This window comes from Podospora pseudopauciseta, chromosome 3, assembly GCF_035222475.1.
Source record: "Podospora pseudopauciseta strain CBS 411.78 chromosome 3, whole genome shotgun sequence".
In the NCBI taxonomy this organism is placed as follows: Eukaryota; Fungi; Ascomycota; class Sordariomycetes; order Sordariales; family Podosporaceae; genus Podospora; species Podospora pseudopauciseta.
In genome coordinates this window covers 3,862,294-3,875,142 of record NC_085893.1, presented here as the reverse complement: position 1 = coordinate 3,875,142, position 12,849 = coordinate 3,862,294, and the positions used below count along the sequence as shown (strand labels likewise).

The 12,849-nt window shown below is 53.2% G+C and overlaps 3 protein-coding genes across 3 annotated transcripts; all 3 read right to left on the bottom strand.

Moving 5' to 3' along the window:
- Positions 1–5,955: 5,955 nt before the first annotated feature.
- HNWD (Vegetative incompatibility protein HET-E-1) lies at positions 5,956–6,534 on the bottom strand (the record flags this gene model as incomplete). The annotated part of the gene is made up of 1 exon (XM_062905828.1): positions 5,956–6,534. The coding sequence occupies one exon, from the start codon at positions 6,532–6,534 to the stop codon at positions 5,956–5,958; it is 579 nt and encodes a 192-aa protein (XP_062767586.1).
- Positions 6,535–8,283: 1,749 nt separating this feature from the next.
- On the bottom strand, positions 8,284–9,991 carry QC763_311190 (uncharacterized protein; the record flags this gene model as incomplete). Its single annotated transcript, XM_062911573.1, has 1 exon — positions 8,284–9,991. The coding sequence occupies exon 1, from the start codon at positions 9,673–9,675 to the stop codon at positions 8,284–8,286; it is 1,392 nt and encodes a 463-aa protein (XP_062767585.1). The 5' UTR covers positions 9,676–9,991.
- Positions 9,992–10,376: 385 nt separating this feature from the next.
- QC763_311193 (uncharacterized protein) lies at positions 10,377–11,779 on the bottom strand. Its single transcript, XM_062911574.1, has 5 exons — positions 11,275–11,779; positions 11,124–11,205; positions 10,771–11,069; positions 10,636–10,714; positions 10,377–10,563 (listed from the first exon to the last, which is right to left on the bottom strand). The coding sequence occupies exons 1-5, from the start codon at positions 11,459–11,461 to the stop codon at positions 10,416–10,418; spliced, it is 795 nt and encodes a 264-aa protein (XP_062767584.1). The 5' UTR covers positions 11,462–11,779; the 3' UTR covers positions 10,377–10,415.
- Between the last annotated feature and the right edge of the window lie 1,070 nt (positions 11,780–12,849).

The window sequence follows — 12,849 nt, the reverse complement described above, 5'->3', positions numbered from 1 at the left end:
AATCCAAAGTTAAAGAGTTGCGTTGCAAAAATGCGTCGTGTCGTTCGTTCGTCCCCGAATCGTCGTTCTACAGCGTGATGACGGAGGATGCAGTTCGCTCGGGATTGGCAGGCTGGCAGCCTCTGTACCATCGAGAGGAGATCGCTCAAAAGATCATTCTGCGGGGACGCAAGATTTTCGGCATTCTCATCTTGCTCGGCCAAACCGAATTGCTGCTCAAATTTGTGGAGGCAGGTCAGCTTGAAGATGCTAAGCTTCCGTTCAGGCAGGACGCTCTCGTCCAAGACATCTACCTTTCGGCGGAGGAGGCAAGCGACTTCCACGAGAAGCAGTGGGAGCTTATAGCACCTACGTTCTCTCGCGGGACCTTGACCAGACAATTCGACAAGAATACTGTCATGCCTTTTGTGGAGATTAGGGAGGTTGGGGAAGGGGGTTTTGGCAAGGTGTGCGAGGTTAGGCTCGAGCCTGATCACCAGAAACTGGGTGACATCTTTCCCCCGAAGGTGAGCTGCACGGTTCAATGTACAGTTCCCTGTCGCTGACGCTTGGCCAGTTTGCTGTAAAGGAGTTCAAACTCCGGGAAGGCTCGGCTCGTGGTCACAAGCGGGAGCTGGAAAACCTCGCCATTCTCAACCACTTGAAGCACCCCAACATTGTAGAGCTGCTGGGCTCTTACACCTATGATGGCAGGCACAATCTCCTCTTTCCGCTGGCCGATACCGGGAACCTCGCCCAGCTCCTGGAGACCGAACGGCATTTGACAATGTTCTCGACCGACGAAGCTTTGGTGGTCGCACTCGCAGCGCTGACGTCCGCCGTGGAGCACGTCCACGACTTCGCCGAGCGCAAAATCGACCTGGATCTCATTGGATGCCACCACGACCTACGCCCGCGCAACATCCTCGTCTCTGGGTCTAGCTTGATTCTGGCAGACTTTGGTCTGACAACTTTCAAGCCGACGTCGCAGAACTCTGCAACGCCTTTCAAGTCTGGGATGGACGATTACGTGGCGCCGGACGACCCTATACACAGGTCCAGCGATATTTGGTCCCTCGGCTGTATCGTTGCGGAGGTTGCGACGTATATGGAACTCGGGCGCGACGGAGTCCAACAATTCCGCCAGGCAAGGGAACACAAATCTGGGATCATCTCGCTGCACCAATTTCACCGGCTTGGTCGACCGAGTGGCGCTGTGGACGACTGGTTGTCGAAACGGTCGGAATCGTCCTCGACAAGCTGTGCTTTGCTGGTCCCCCTTGTGCGAGACATGCTCTGCCTGGACCAGTCCAAACGACCGAAGGCCAAGGAGATCACCTGGCGACTGCGCCTTGTTGCCTTGCATGGTGTGGCTGGCACGGTCAATGACCTGTTTCGCCAAGTCAGGAAGGGTGAAGATTCTCTAGACATGTTTATCGAACATACAGCCTTCGATGCTTGGAGACATGCCATGGGAATCCGGGCTCTCGAGGGTGAATCAGCGCGACCGCCTAATCACGACACGATGTCACAGTTCGATGCCATCTTGGGATGCCTCGGTAGACTCTGCGAATATCTCAAGTCGAGGCTCTCTCGGGGGGAAAGAGCACAGCAGCTGGATCTTTCCCAACTGTTCAAGCTTAACGAGAAACTGCGCTGCTTTCTCGACCAGGCCCAAACGGAAAGCTCCAGGACATACTTCAACATCTCCGTAATGAAGGGGGACGAAAAGCCTTCCGAGCCGTGCAAGGATCGAGGGACAAGCGCCACTCTCAGTCACGAGATTCGCATGCGAGCAAACATCAAGTACATACATGATCTCCTCGCAAGAGATGATGGCTCTGCGTCCCGCAAAATGATGCTCGAACCAGGGTCGGTGGAGTTGAGCGGTCGAGTTGACAGCCACCATCTCGGTCAGCTCAAGGACGGTCAGAGATTTCGTCCGGTTTGGGTGGAATGGCGAGAGTACCGGCAGCACGGCGCAGACAAACTTACGATGGATAACTTGTACGGACGCGCTGCCAGGATCGCCGAGCTGCTGTCGCAGGAGAAGCCGCGGGCTTTTCGAACGCTCCAGTGCACTGGTTTCTTCCACGACTCCGTAAGGGCGGCGTTCGGGCTCGTCTTTGAGCTTCCTGGATTGGTCGGGCCAGAATCCTCTCCAAAACCCATAACCCTGCACCAAAGGATCAGAGACGCACGGCCGGACCTCGACGATAGATTCGAGCTGGCCTCGTTGCTTGCCACATCACTGCTCGAGCTACATACGGTTGGGTGGTTCCACAAAGGCCTTACCGCATTCAACGTGGTGTTTTTCGCACAGGCGGACCGCGCGGAGAGTCATTCCATCCGAGAGCCGTTCCTGGTTGGGTTTAGCCACAGCCGCCCAAACGAACCGATTGCCCTCACGTCGGGAGTCGAAGATTCCGACTCTAGGTACTACCAACACCCTACATACCTCAAGGAGCGTTTTGGATACCGGCCCGAGTTCGACTACTACAGTCTCGGGATCATATTGATGGAGATCGGCTTCTGGACGCCGTTCGCCGAGATAACAAAGAAGTTGACGGGTTCTTACGAGGAGAGGCGCCAGAAACTCCTCACCAATTACATCCCTCGGCTCCGGCAACACATGGGAAGGGAGTACTGCGAGGCGGTCAGGCGCTGCATTCAGTGTGATTTTGGCGGATCGGAGTTTGACGAATCCAGAGGGAAGGATCTTCTCCTCCAGTTTGGAGAGCAAGTCGTTGCTCGGTTGCGCGGGTGCTCTATTTAATTACGCGCTACCTGGTAGGTTATACAGCACTGGGCAAGGCATCCAACATTGGCGTCTTCGATAATGTAGCCGCATACGCACTTCAAGAAAAGCCGCCCTTTGCACTTGCCAAGCAAGAATGCCACGTGTAAGAAATGTGCCTGCGGACTAGTTGGAAGGTGATCGTGCCCTGCCGACGTTCACGCCTGCTCTTGCCCAGCCGGTCTATGGTACGAGACTTGCTTCGTACCACGCCCAGCACAGCCGGCCAAATAGATATTGTTTCCGTGGTTGCGTGTGGCTCCGCCGACCCCATCAGAAATGCAGGCTCGTCGGGCGAACCATCACGGCTGTCAACACACATGGTAGCTTGTTTAAAAGGCAATATGCCTCACAGTACTAGAAAAGCGAGGAAAGGTAGTCGTCTCGGCTTACACCGCCTGACTCCAAAGGTATCATTAGAATAGAGTATATTGGAGGATGATATATTGCCCTTGCTGCTACGCCTAGATACAGTCGGGTGCTCCGGAGAGCTACACTGATCCCATCGTCATTGAATCAGCATGATAGACTCGATTTCAGTCTGCGCAAACAGCGTTCAGCACGTGTACTGGACCATATATGCCGGCCAGTCTGGTGCATTGACCTACGTCTGTCAATTTTCTAGGTGCCGAGACTTCTATCTTGTCTCCTTGGCTCTAAGAAATGTCAGCACCAATCGAGCACAGATCGGGTTTGTTACAAGTACGGCACCTGCACACTGTAGTTTGATCCATCTCCGAATAGTCTTTGAAGGAGGTCTTCCAGCCTGGGTTGGACCACATATCTTGCCTCCAGATGGGTCAATTCGCTCATGTTAGTTGTAGGTTAGAGCGAAAAAAATGGGAATGAATAGTTGATCAAGCAGTCCACAAGGTTTGTGGGGTTTGGAAGCAGTTTGCAAAACAGATGTAAAGTTGCAGACGCGCTCAGTTATAGGCCGATCTACCGCAGCGGATGGAAGCCTGGAGGCGAAACCGGGCACTTTGCACTTCCCACGCGTGGCGCTCATTTATAGGTTGATTTGCCGAATGGGAGCCTCAGGGTGGAACCGGGCACTTTGCACTGCCGCCACGCATGGTCGATGTGCAGGAAAGCGGCGAGAGTACAAAACTAGCCAGGGCTCCCCTCTTCTCCAGGCGAGTGAGACGGTATAATCTACAGTCTAAAATTTGTTCTCAAGACGGCGGCATTCGCTGCAGCTTTACTATGGCGAAGAGGAGTGTTTCTTGCCACGAGGGCTTGAGCTCAAGTCCTCTTGACTTCTTCCGCGACATGCTCCGTGAACATGGCCTTGAGCATATTTGGACGGAGCTGGAAGCTAAACTGTCTGACATATTCATCACGCAGGATGGCAATTGTAGACTGGAGATAGTCGAAATAATCCGTGCGCTGCCGCCTGCGACGCGTGAATCCCGCACGTCTGGCGGCGAGGCGAACGTGCAAGGGCGGGCGGCGTCTACGACGGACGAGCTCAACGCAGCCTTGGCCGTATGCGACCCCCTTCCACCTTGATATTGGGCTTCCGCTGAGCGTGGCAATAACAAACCTGCAGAAGACGCTACCGCTGGGCTCCTCCAGGATATTGTAGGGGACTGTTCTGCACACGTATACGTTTGATGGCTGATGCGTTGCTTGTAGGATTTTACATCGCTTGAACTCGTGGAGCCGGATAGATGTCACGCTTGAGATGTTTCGACGGATATACGTCTTACAGCAGATCACGCCACAGTTTCTGAGGTTTGTTTCGGGGTTAGGAAGAAAGTTTTTGTCCTCGGACGAAGACTTCATGGCGTGCTACAGCCATTTCTCGCCTTCGAGCCCCGGCAGAGCGTCGCGGAATAGACGCAGCAGGACCACGGAAGACAATCCGGTGTTTGGTATGTAGCTCCATCTTTGTTTCCTCGCAGAGAGGCTGAAAGGCGATCCAAGCCCTCTGCTACAACATCCGTCATTTCGAACGTCACGGACGTGACCTCGAAGATCCGTGGTCTTGCCGCCAGTCCGCCATTCATCAGAAGTACTCCTTCCGGACCGGACGGTCGAGCTGGGTCGTCATACAGCCTCCACTGCTGTTCCAATCGGGCCTGAAAAGCGGTAAACCGACCGACATGTCACATCCTATGAGCCTACATATCCGGTACCTCGCTGCTTCCACCCCATCCTGGAGGGGGTATCTTAACTACATTGCCGAAAAACTACGAACTTTCGTACGTCTGCTGTTGCCCTGATTCAAAGTCGTCAGTGTATTCGGGCATTGTAGAGCCCTTTCGAGCTAACGTGTCGCGACGGACAGGACAGCAATATAGCGATCTGCAAGCCGTATGGCGAGTTTGGGCTTAGTTTCTTGTCCAAGCAGCAGGTTCACCAACTACAACAGAAGCTGCACCACACCCGCTCGATCCTGAAGAACACACTAAGTACCGTGTCTGCTATAAAGGTGCACGCAGAGGACTTTGCCCAGGCCTGCAACCTCTCTGTGTCCACCCAAAGTGGCTTTCAACGGGAGCTTCGAAGCCTGTCTGGGGAGCTCAAGAACCATCAGGAAACCACACGGAAACTGTTGAGCCTTGCGGATAATATTAGGCTGATGGTAAGACTTGTCCGTTCGGATGTAGCATATTGGTGGTAACCATAATCTTCTTCAAGTATGACGACATCCTGAGGCTTCACGGACAAGAGCTCATGCACCACAACAGCATGGAGCTGACGCGAATTTCCTACGCCCAATCGGTCGAAACCAAGCTCATGGTCTCGCTCGCTGATAAAACTCGTCAAGATTCACGGACGATGCGAATAGCGACGGTCATTGCCATGTTGTACTTGCCTGCAAACCTGGTCATGGTATGTTCTCTACATTGTTTTTTGGTTATAGGAAGTCGGTAATGCCGCGATGCTAACCTGGCTAATCGTAGTCGTTCTTCAGCACTACCTTGGTGTGGTTTGACAACACCAGCGAGGCAGCAACCAGTAGTGGCAAGGGGTTTGAGTTGCGAATCCACCGAGAGATTTGGATTGCCATTTTGACAACTGCCGTGCTCGCCGCTTGTACGGTCTTGGTCTCGTCGTGGTGGGAACGAAGAGAGGAAAGGCGCTGCCCCGAGAGGATCTGTTAAAGGGGCGACTGAGGGGATTTTTCACACACGGATTTCCTCCTGGAAATCGGACCGTTGGGACTCTCTTTAAGAAAGTAGAGGAAGCCATGGATTACCTCGGAGGGCCTCGAGGGGAATTCCTGTCACGCTCTGGATCATTTGCTCTAGGGAGTTCCTGCCCCCAATACGTGCCTTCTCCCTTGAAAAGAACTCCACTGATGTCGGGGCGATGAGCTCTTGGAGGGACCATCCTCGAGCAAACCACCTGCATTTCTGAAAAGCCCATGTCCAACTAGGGACGCCGTCGGCGTCTCGCTTGCATGTTGAGACGTCCGCGAGATAGACGTAGCATTTGGCCGCGTTGCGATACCACCTGAATATGGAGTTAATCGCCTCCTGAAGCTCGGAGCTGTTGGACTTGTCGATACAACACGTGTCCACCCAGAAGAATTTCAGCCCGTCACGCCCGGCTTGATCTGCGCAGAACCGGATCTTGTCGTAGCCGGGTTTGCTTGCGGCTCTGCCGTCCTCTAGATCTTTGTAGCCGACTTCCTCCTCCTCGGGCCCCCACGTGTGTGAAAGCACCGCGTATGGCGGGACTCTGTTGCTGGGCAGGTCCTTCGTCAGGCGGATCCCGCCGGCATCGTCACGTTCCAGGAGGCGCATGGTTCGGGACCGCCGAGGCTCGGCCGGAGAAGAGAAAGGGCGGAGCGGTGGGCGCGACAGATGGACTAGGATGTTTGCGGCCTGCGGGAACAAAACGATCAGAAGCTGGAGCAGATGGCGCGCCGCGATTGTCTGGTGTTGGGATTTATCTTACCGGGTAGTTGTAAGGTGCAAGGAGGGTGCTTTGTAACGGATCCAAGAACTCTCGCGGGCTTTGACCGATCGCGATGAGGGGCATGCAGGGGCAGAGGAGGACAGGCAATCTGTTCCGAGATGCTGCTGCTGCTCGAGAGAGACATGGGACGGCTAACCGCGGTATTGCGAGTCTCGGCGGGCTCCCTTACTTCAGTTCCTCGACCCCTCATGCCGGGCGTTGTTGGATTGGCAGCCAGGCAGCGCACGCAGGAGCACGGGGTCCCGAACCAATCAAAACTTGTTGAGGCAGCACCTTGCCGTGCACCACTGTGCGTTGCGAACGGGAGTTCCAATTCCCCACTTGTTCAAAATGGCCATGACGGCACACCCCCATGGGCCATGGAGACTCGCAAGACCAAGCTTGGGGCCGATCACCCAGATACGCTGACGAGCATGAACAACCTCGCTTTTACTTGGAAAAGCCAAGGTCGACACTCAGACGCCTTAGCACTGATGAAGGACTGTGCCCAGGCTCGGCAGCGACTACTTGGTGCAGAGCATCCATACACGCTGTTATCTTTGGCCACCGTCGCCGAGTGGAGTAGCTAGAACATGTTTCTTAGTTTCGTTTTTACAGTCTACTGTATCCGGATAATGTGTTTTGATTTTTTTTTTTTGCGATACGAGTCTACGATTATGCAGCTATCGAGTCGTCATTATATGCACATTTAATTGGCTACATTCTTTGTTAGTCGCGCAACCGGTAAATACCGAAAGAGGCTAGTGCTTTTGTCATCGACCATCCTGGGTAGCAGCCCATTTTGAAGTTGGCTTATAGCTGTACGAAGTAGCCCGTGCGGAGACAGTTTGTCACAAAACACGGAAAGACACGAGGGTGGCACGGACCAGGCGGGAGATAAGGAACACGATAAGGATCCAGGATCTAGGAACCGAACGTAGATCTAGGAGTCAGGATGTAGATCCGGGGGATCTAAGGACAGAACATAGATCCGGGGGATCTAAGGACCGAACGTAGATCCAAGGGATCTAGGTGCAGAACCATCGATTTGGGGAATCAGAAAGGACTATATATACGGAGGAACTAGATAGCTTGTAGATAGTTCCGCAGTATGCAATCACAGCTTGTATTCACGGTATCTTGTGTTTACATTGAGACATCTTGTTGTGCACTGTTTAGCTGCACCGATCCATTATCTAGAAGTTCGCCTTCAAACCGATATCCCTTTCAGAGGTTCTGGACAGGGGATCGTCACACCCGTCCAATCACTAAGGAACGGAAAAGTGGGGAAGTTAGATTATCACTGGTGATAATAGTGATAAATAGGTCTACATATAAACCGGTGAGAAGTCACGTGACGAATTGTGTCCAGATTCCGGATGTGTGATTCAAAAACTACTTTTCATCTTGCTTGATGTTCTTGCTTGAGATCCACCAAGCCTAAGCATTGTATCCTATGTAGCTTCCCCTCCATCATTCCAATTACACCTGAATCCAGAACCATCCAAAACTACAAAATACCAAAACAAGAATAGCAAAACACCCAACACCATCGCAATGCTCTAATCAATCCCCATCAAAAGAAACCTCCCCCTTCAAGCCGCCACAGCCGTCTGCACAGTAACACCCTTCTTCCTCTCCCCAATCCTCTCCATCCTCATCTCCTCCCCCACCTTCCTATGCGCCTGCGCCAGCACCCTATAAATATTCGCCAGCTCATAATCCCCATTCCACTCAAACCCCTCCGAGCTCCGTCCCGCGACATCGCTCAGCCTGGCGTGGCTGCTCTCGGTCAAGTCACAATCAATCACCCAGTGCCCCGACCCTTTGACAGGAAACCGATAAACGATGTGCTTCCACTCTGAGCGCCTAATCTCCATCTGTCTGGCTCTGTCATAGGCACTGTCGGGGGTGGCGCGCATCTGGGAGGCGCGCTCCATGGGAGAGTCAGGGTTTAATGCCCAGTTTGGGTCGATGGGTGGGGCCAAGAGGTTGCTGTCTTGGGCTGGGTTGAGTTGGAGGGCGAGGCCGAGGTTGGCTTTGGTTAGGGAGAGGTTGTAAGGCCTCGAGGGGGCGGGACGGGAGGCGGAGAGGGGTGGGATGGGAGGGGGGAGTTGAGTCGTGGTGGTTGGTTGGGCTTCCTTCTTGTCATCGGGGGCGTCGTATACAGAGGATGCTTTGGTGGACTGCTGGGGGGAGGCAGAACGGGAGGTGTTGCGGGCGGTGGTGGGGTTGTCGTTTGTCGTGGAGGCCATGTTGGGGGATGACTTTCCTGGGTGGTGGTTGTCGTCACTCGGGTTGGGTGACAAAATACCGCCGATGGCGGGAGTGGAGTTGGCACCGGTGCTGTTGAGGTTGTCGTTGATGTTTCGGCTCGACATGGGGGGACTGTGGTAAACCATGGAGAGAGATGGTCCTTGGTTCTGTTCCGGGGACATCATGGGCGATCCAAACATTGTTGTTGGCGGTGTTTTGACCATGGCGTCCATCTTATCACCGGCACGTTCTGACAGAGGTGGATTTTGGTAAGCCATGGCGATGAGTTGATTAATTTGCTCCTCAGTGGGTAGTTGAGGCGTTCTTTTGAGAGTGGCTGGAGGGCGCGGAGGCGAGCGAGGGCGGACGTTTCTGTACCGAGACGACGGCAACTTGGGAGAAGGTCTTTTCAAGGGAACCATGAACAAGTCCTGGTCACTGGCGCTATCGACAGGCTCGATCAGTGGGGCAGATTCACTGGTGATGGAGTTGTTGTTGGGCTTGAACTCGACGTCCATGATACTGTTGAATGCGAGTCGAGGATGTTTGTGGGTTAATAACGAAGAGAATAACAGGGTAAAATACTTGATGATGTTGTAGTATTTTTCCTGATCTGCTTTGTTTCGAGATGTGCGTCGATCAGTCTGGGGAAGGAGGCCCGTTTGTTTATATGGGAATGTTGACAGTGGTTGAAGTCGATGCCAGAAGGGTGACTCCATCATGGTCCCCATGATCCAAGACGGGCATGGCTGAATAGGCGTGAATGATCGTGGCCATCTTTCGGCAGTCTGGGGTTGTGAGGTCTGAAACGGGACAGCAGAGGCTTCTGGCTGGGAGCCCTGTTAGTGCAAGCCATGCAGGGCACGCAAATCTGCTAATACTCGTTTGTGCACTGGCAGTGAAAACCGGCTGGGTGACCTTGAAGTGGGCAGCAGGTGGTGGACCGGTCGTCTGTCAGAGTGCTTTTGTCCTCCGACGAGAAAGACCACAACACGACCTTGACGTCAGTGAACAAAAGTCCATTTGCATTTGTCGGGCCCAGGCCGGTACTTGGTTTGAAACAAGTACCCCCGTTTGAAACCCGCCGCATCTGAAATCATCCCAACAACCAGCGGGGTTCTGGCGGCCCGGTTGCTGCACCGGTGAGGCGCAGTTGTCATCTTCAGGGGCCAACAACAACCCCGCGTGAAAAGAGACCAACCGGAATGCAAGCGCCAACCACGGCATGGAAAATAAGCATGCTGTGCCTCTATTTGCGATGCTTAAGAACAAGTGTGGACAGACATTGCATTGGACATCTCGAAATTGGTTACGATTCCCTGTCTAGATAGCTCCCTACCTCTGGTAGAGTATCTAGATCCTAGTCTCAATGCCACCTCATGTGATTGATATTATCGTCCCCGTACGAGACCCTTCCATCACCTCATGTCCCGCCGGGTGCACCCTTCAATCTCTCCAATGCCGCGGTAGCCTATTTGGCAGGCGAGTCATCACGCATGCAACTCACGGTATCCGCGACATCCCAGCATGTGATTGCCTTGATGCGGTCGTGGAAGTATGTGTCGGTAATGTTGGTGGCAAATGTGGCCTGGAAACGGTTGTCATCACAGTTGAGCCCACTAAGACAAGATGATTAGCTGACAAGAATAGGAAACTGGTGCTGATCAGCAAAGATGATTCGTATTACGTACGTGAACCAGGAGCAGCAGGTGCTGTTATCATCGTTTCTGAACGAATCGATGGCATCCTTCCACTCATCGGCAAAGTTGACTTTGGGCACATGTGTTAGCATTTCAAAGCTACAGGCACAAAGGCGTATCACTCACCACAGGAGCCGAGAGGCAGAGTCTTGTCAGCGGGACCAAAGCTGGAACATTCGCCCTGGAACAGGGGGTCCTTGCAGAAGGTGACGCTGCCATAGCCCTCGTTGTCCTGAGCCTTCACCTCCAGCTCAGGCAGGCCAGGCTCGGCATCACGCTCCGCCACAGGACGAGGGTTGTAGTAGAAGTCTTCGGCGTTGGCTTCGCATCGATACGACTTGATTGCATCATTCCACTTGCCGGCACCCAGCGCGTCGGCCGTCTGGGTGCTCAAGGGCTCCGACTTCTCGGGACAGTCGAACTCACTGCAACAATTCAGAAACCGTGGTTGTCCCCAAGAAGTTACCGCGACTACCTACGTCCACCATCTACAGCACCAGTCCACCTCATTGTGGTTGGTGTAGGAGCTGATGGTGTTTTGCCAGTCACTGGGAAGGTTGTCTATTGCAGAAACTCATCGTCAGTGAAGACTCCGAGGAAGGGAATTGTGGAGGAGAAGGAGATACGTACAACACTGCATATCCTTGCGGTCTTTGTCAAAGAACTGCTTGTCGCCCTGGAAATTCTCATCCTTGTAGTAGGTGATGCTAGCGCCAGGAGCACGCTGTCTCTTCTCGAGAGCGGGGATAGCTGAAGCAAGGGCAGAGCCAGCGCCGAGGGCGGCAGCGAGGAAGGAGACGATCTTGGAAGAGATCATGGATTGCGACTGTTGTTTGGTGTGATTTGCTTGTTGTGGTTCTGGGTGATGCGTGTTGATGGGAAAACAACCCTTCTCAGTTCAAGAAGACAAGAGGACTTAAGTGCTCACACTTGAAGAGCCTCTGCCGCCTCATGAAAGTTCTGAGCATCAGCATCCCGGCCCGCAGCGGAGCAACATGAAATTGCACCTGATGTCAGAGCTGCTTAGATTGGCCGAGGATTTCAGGAAGTCGTGCCAGAGCCACCGGTCCGGAGCACTGTGGAACGAGTCTTATCATTCTCAGTTGGGACGACTCAATAATATGGGGAGATTACTTCACCGGTCTGCCCAGTTATCGACACCTTCTCAGGCATTTCTTTGTCGTGCTCCCCAACTGTTAGAATGGGTGGATCATGCCGGTCATCAGGATGTTTGAGACCACCTGGCAGTGGCTTCTCCTGCTCCTGCCCCGCAGATGATGACGAAGGCGGGGAGCCCAAAACGGGACGAGAACACGGCTGGGAAGGAAGGATGGGAGTTACGGCCGAGCGCATCATCATGGCTGGATACTGTGACCAACCCACTCCCATGCAGAAGGAGAAATCCCGATTGACTTTGAAGACCATTTTAAACGAGTAGATATCAAACATCACAACCACATTAATGGAGCCGTTATACCCTGCACTGCTGGCAGTTTCTTGTCTCAAGGGTTAGGGTCCTCATATCTGTGCCAAGCCAATTCAGGGGTTCAGGGGGCCATAATGAGGGACAACGAATCCATCCACCAGATCATACAGATATAGTGGAAAGCACAGGCACAAACAGCACAGCGGCCCGGAATAAAAGCATTTTGGGGTTTGACTTTTGGATTTAGCTAAAGAGCTGGCTGGACTGAAAGGCAGAAACCACCTGAAGTTAGGTATTACGAGACTAGGGTAGCTCTGTGAAGTGAGAGTGCTTTCCTTGTGCTTTGCCTGTCCTGCTCTTCTTTGTACCTAACTCACGCGTCCAAGTCTCGCTACCAATACCCTTCCACTGCCTCGTGCCAACCCTCTATTATTTTCTCGCGCTTGAAGCAAGTACCCATAGACCGGAGAACACGACGAAGGGTGGGCTTCACGGTAGTGTGGTATTAGTACTTGATCCAACTACCAAGGAAACGGACTTTATTGACCATCTTCCACCCATTGAAACTCCCATGGGATTGCATCTTCACGGTTCCTGAAGGCCAAAATAGTGACTATATCAAAACTAAACAGGATTATGGATCACAAATGGTCCTTACCGATCTGGATCCTTGAGAAGATCATGCTGCTGTCTAAGGCGCTGAACCCACTCACGCACTGAGATGTAAGGTTCCAGATCGACGGAGAGGCCTTCCAGACGATACTTCCTAGCTGCAAACA

Bases quoted from the DNA above. Each gene is read 5' to 3' on its own strand.
- QC763_311193 (XM_062911574.1), bottom strand. From the start codon at position 11,461: ATGATCTCTTCCAAGATCGTCTCCTTCCTCGCTGCCGCCCTCGGCGCT. The intron at 11,206-11,274 runs GTACGTATCTCC...TTTCTGCAATAG, and splicing joins CCGCAAGGATATGCAGTGTT to ACAACCTTCCCAGTGACTGG. The intron at 10,564-10,635 runs GTACGTAATACG...ATCTTGTCTTAG, and splicing joins ACCTGCTGCTCCTGGTTCAC to TGGGCTCAACTGTGATGACA.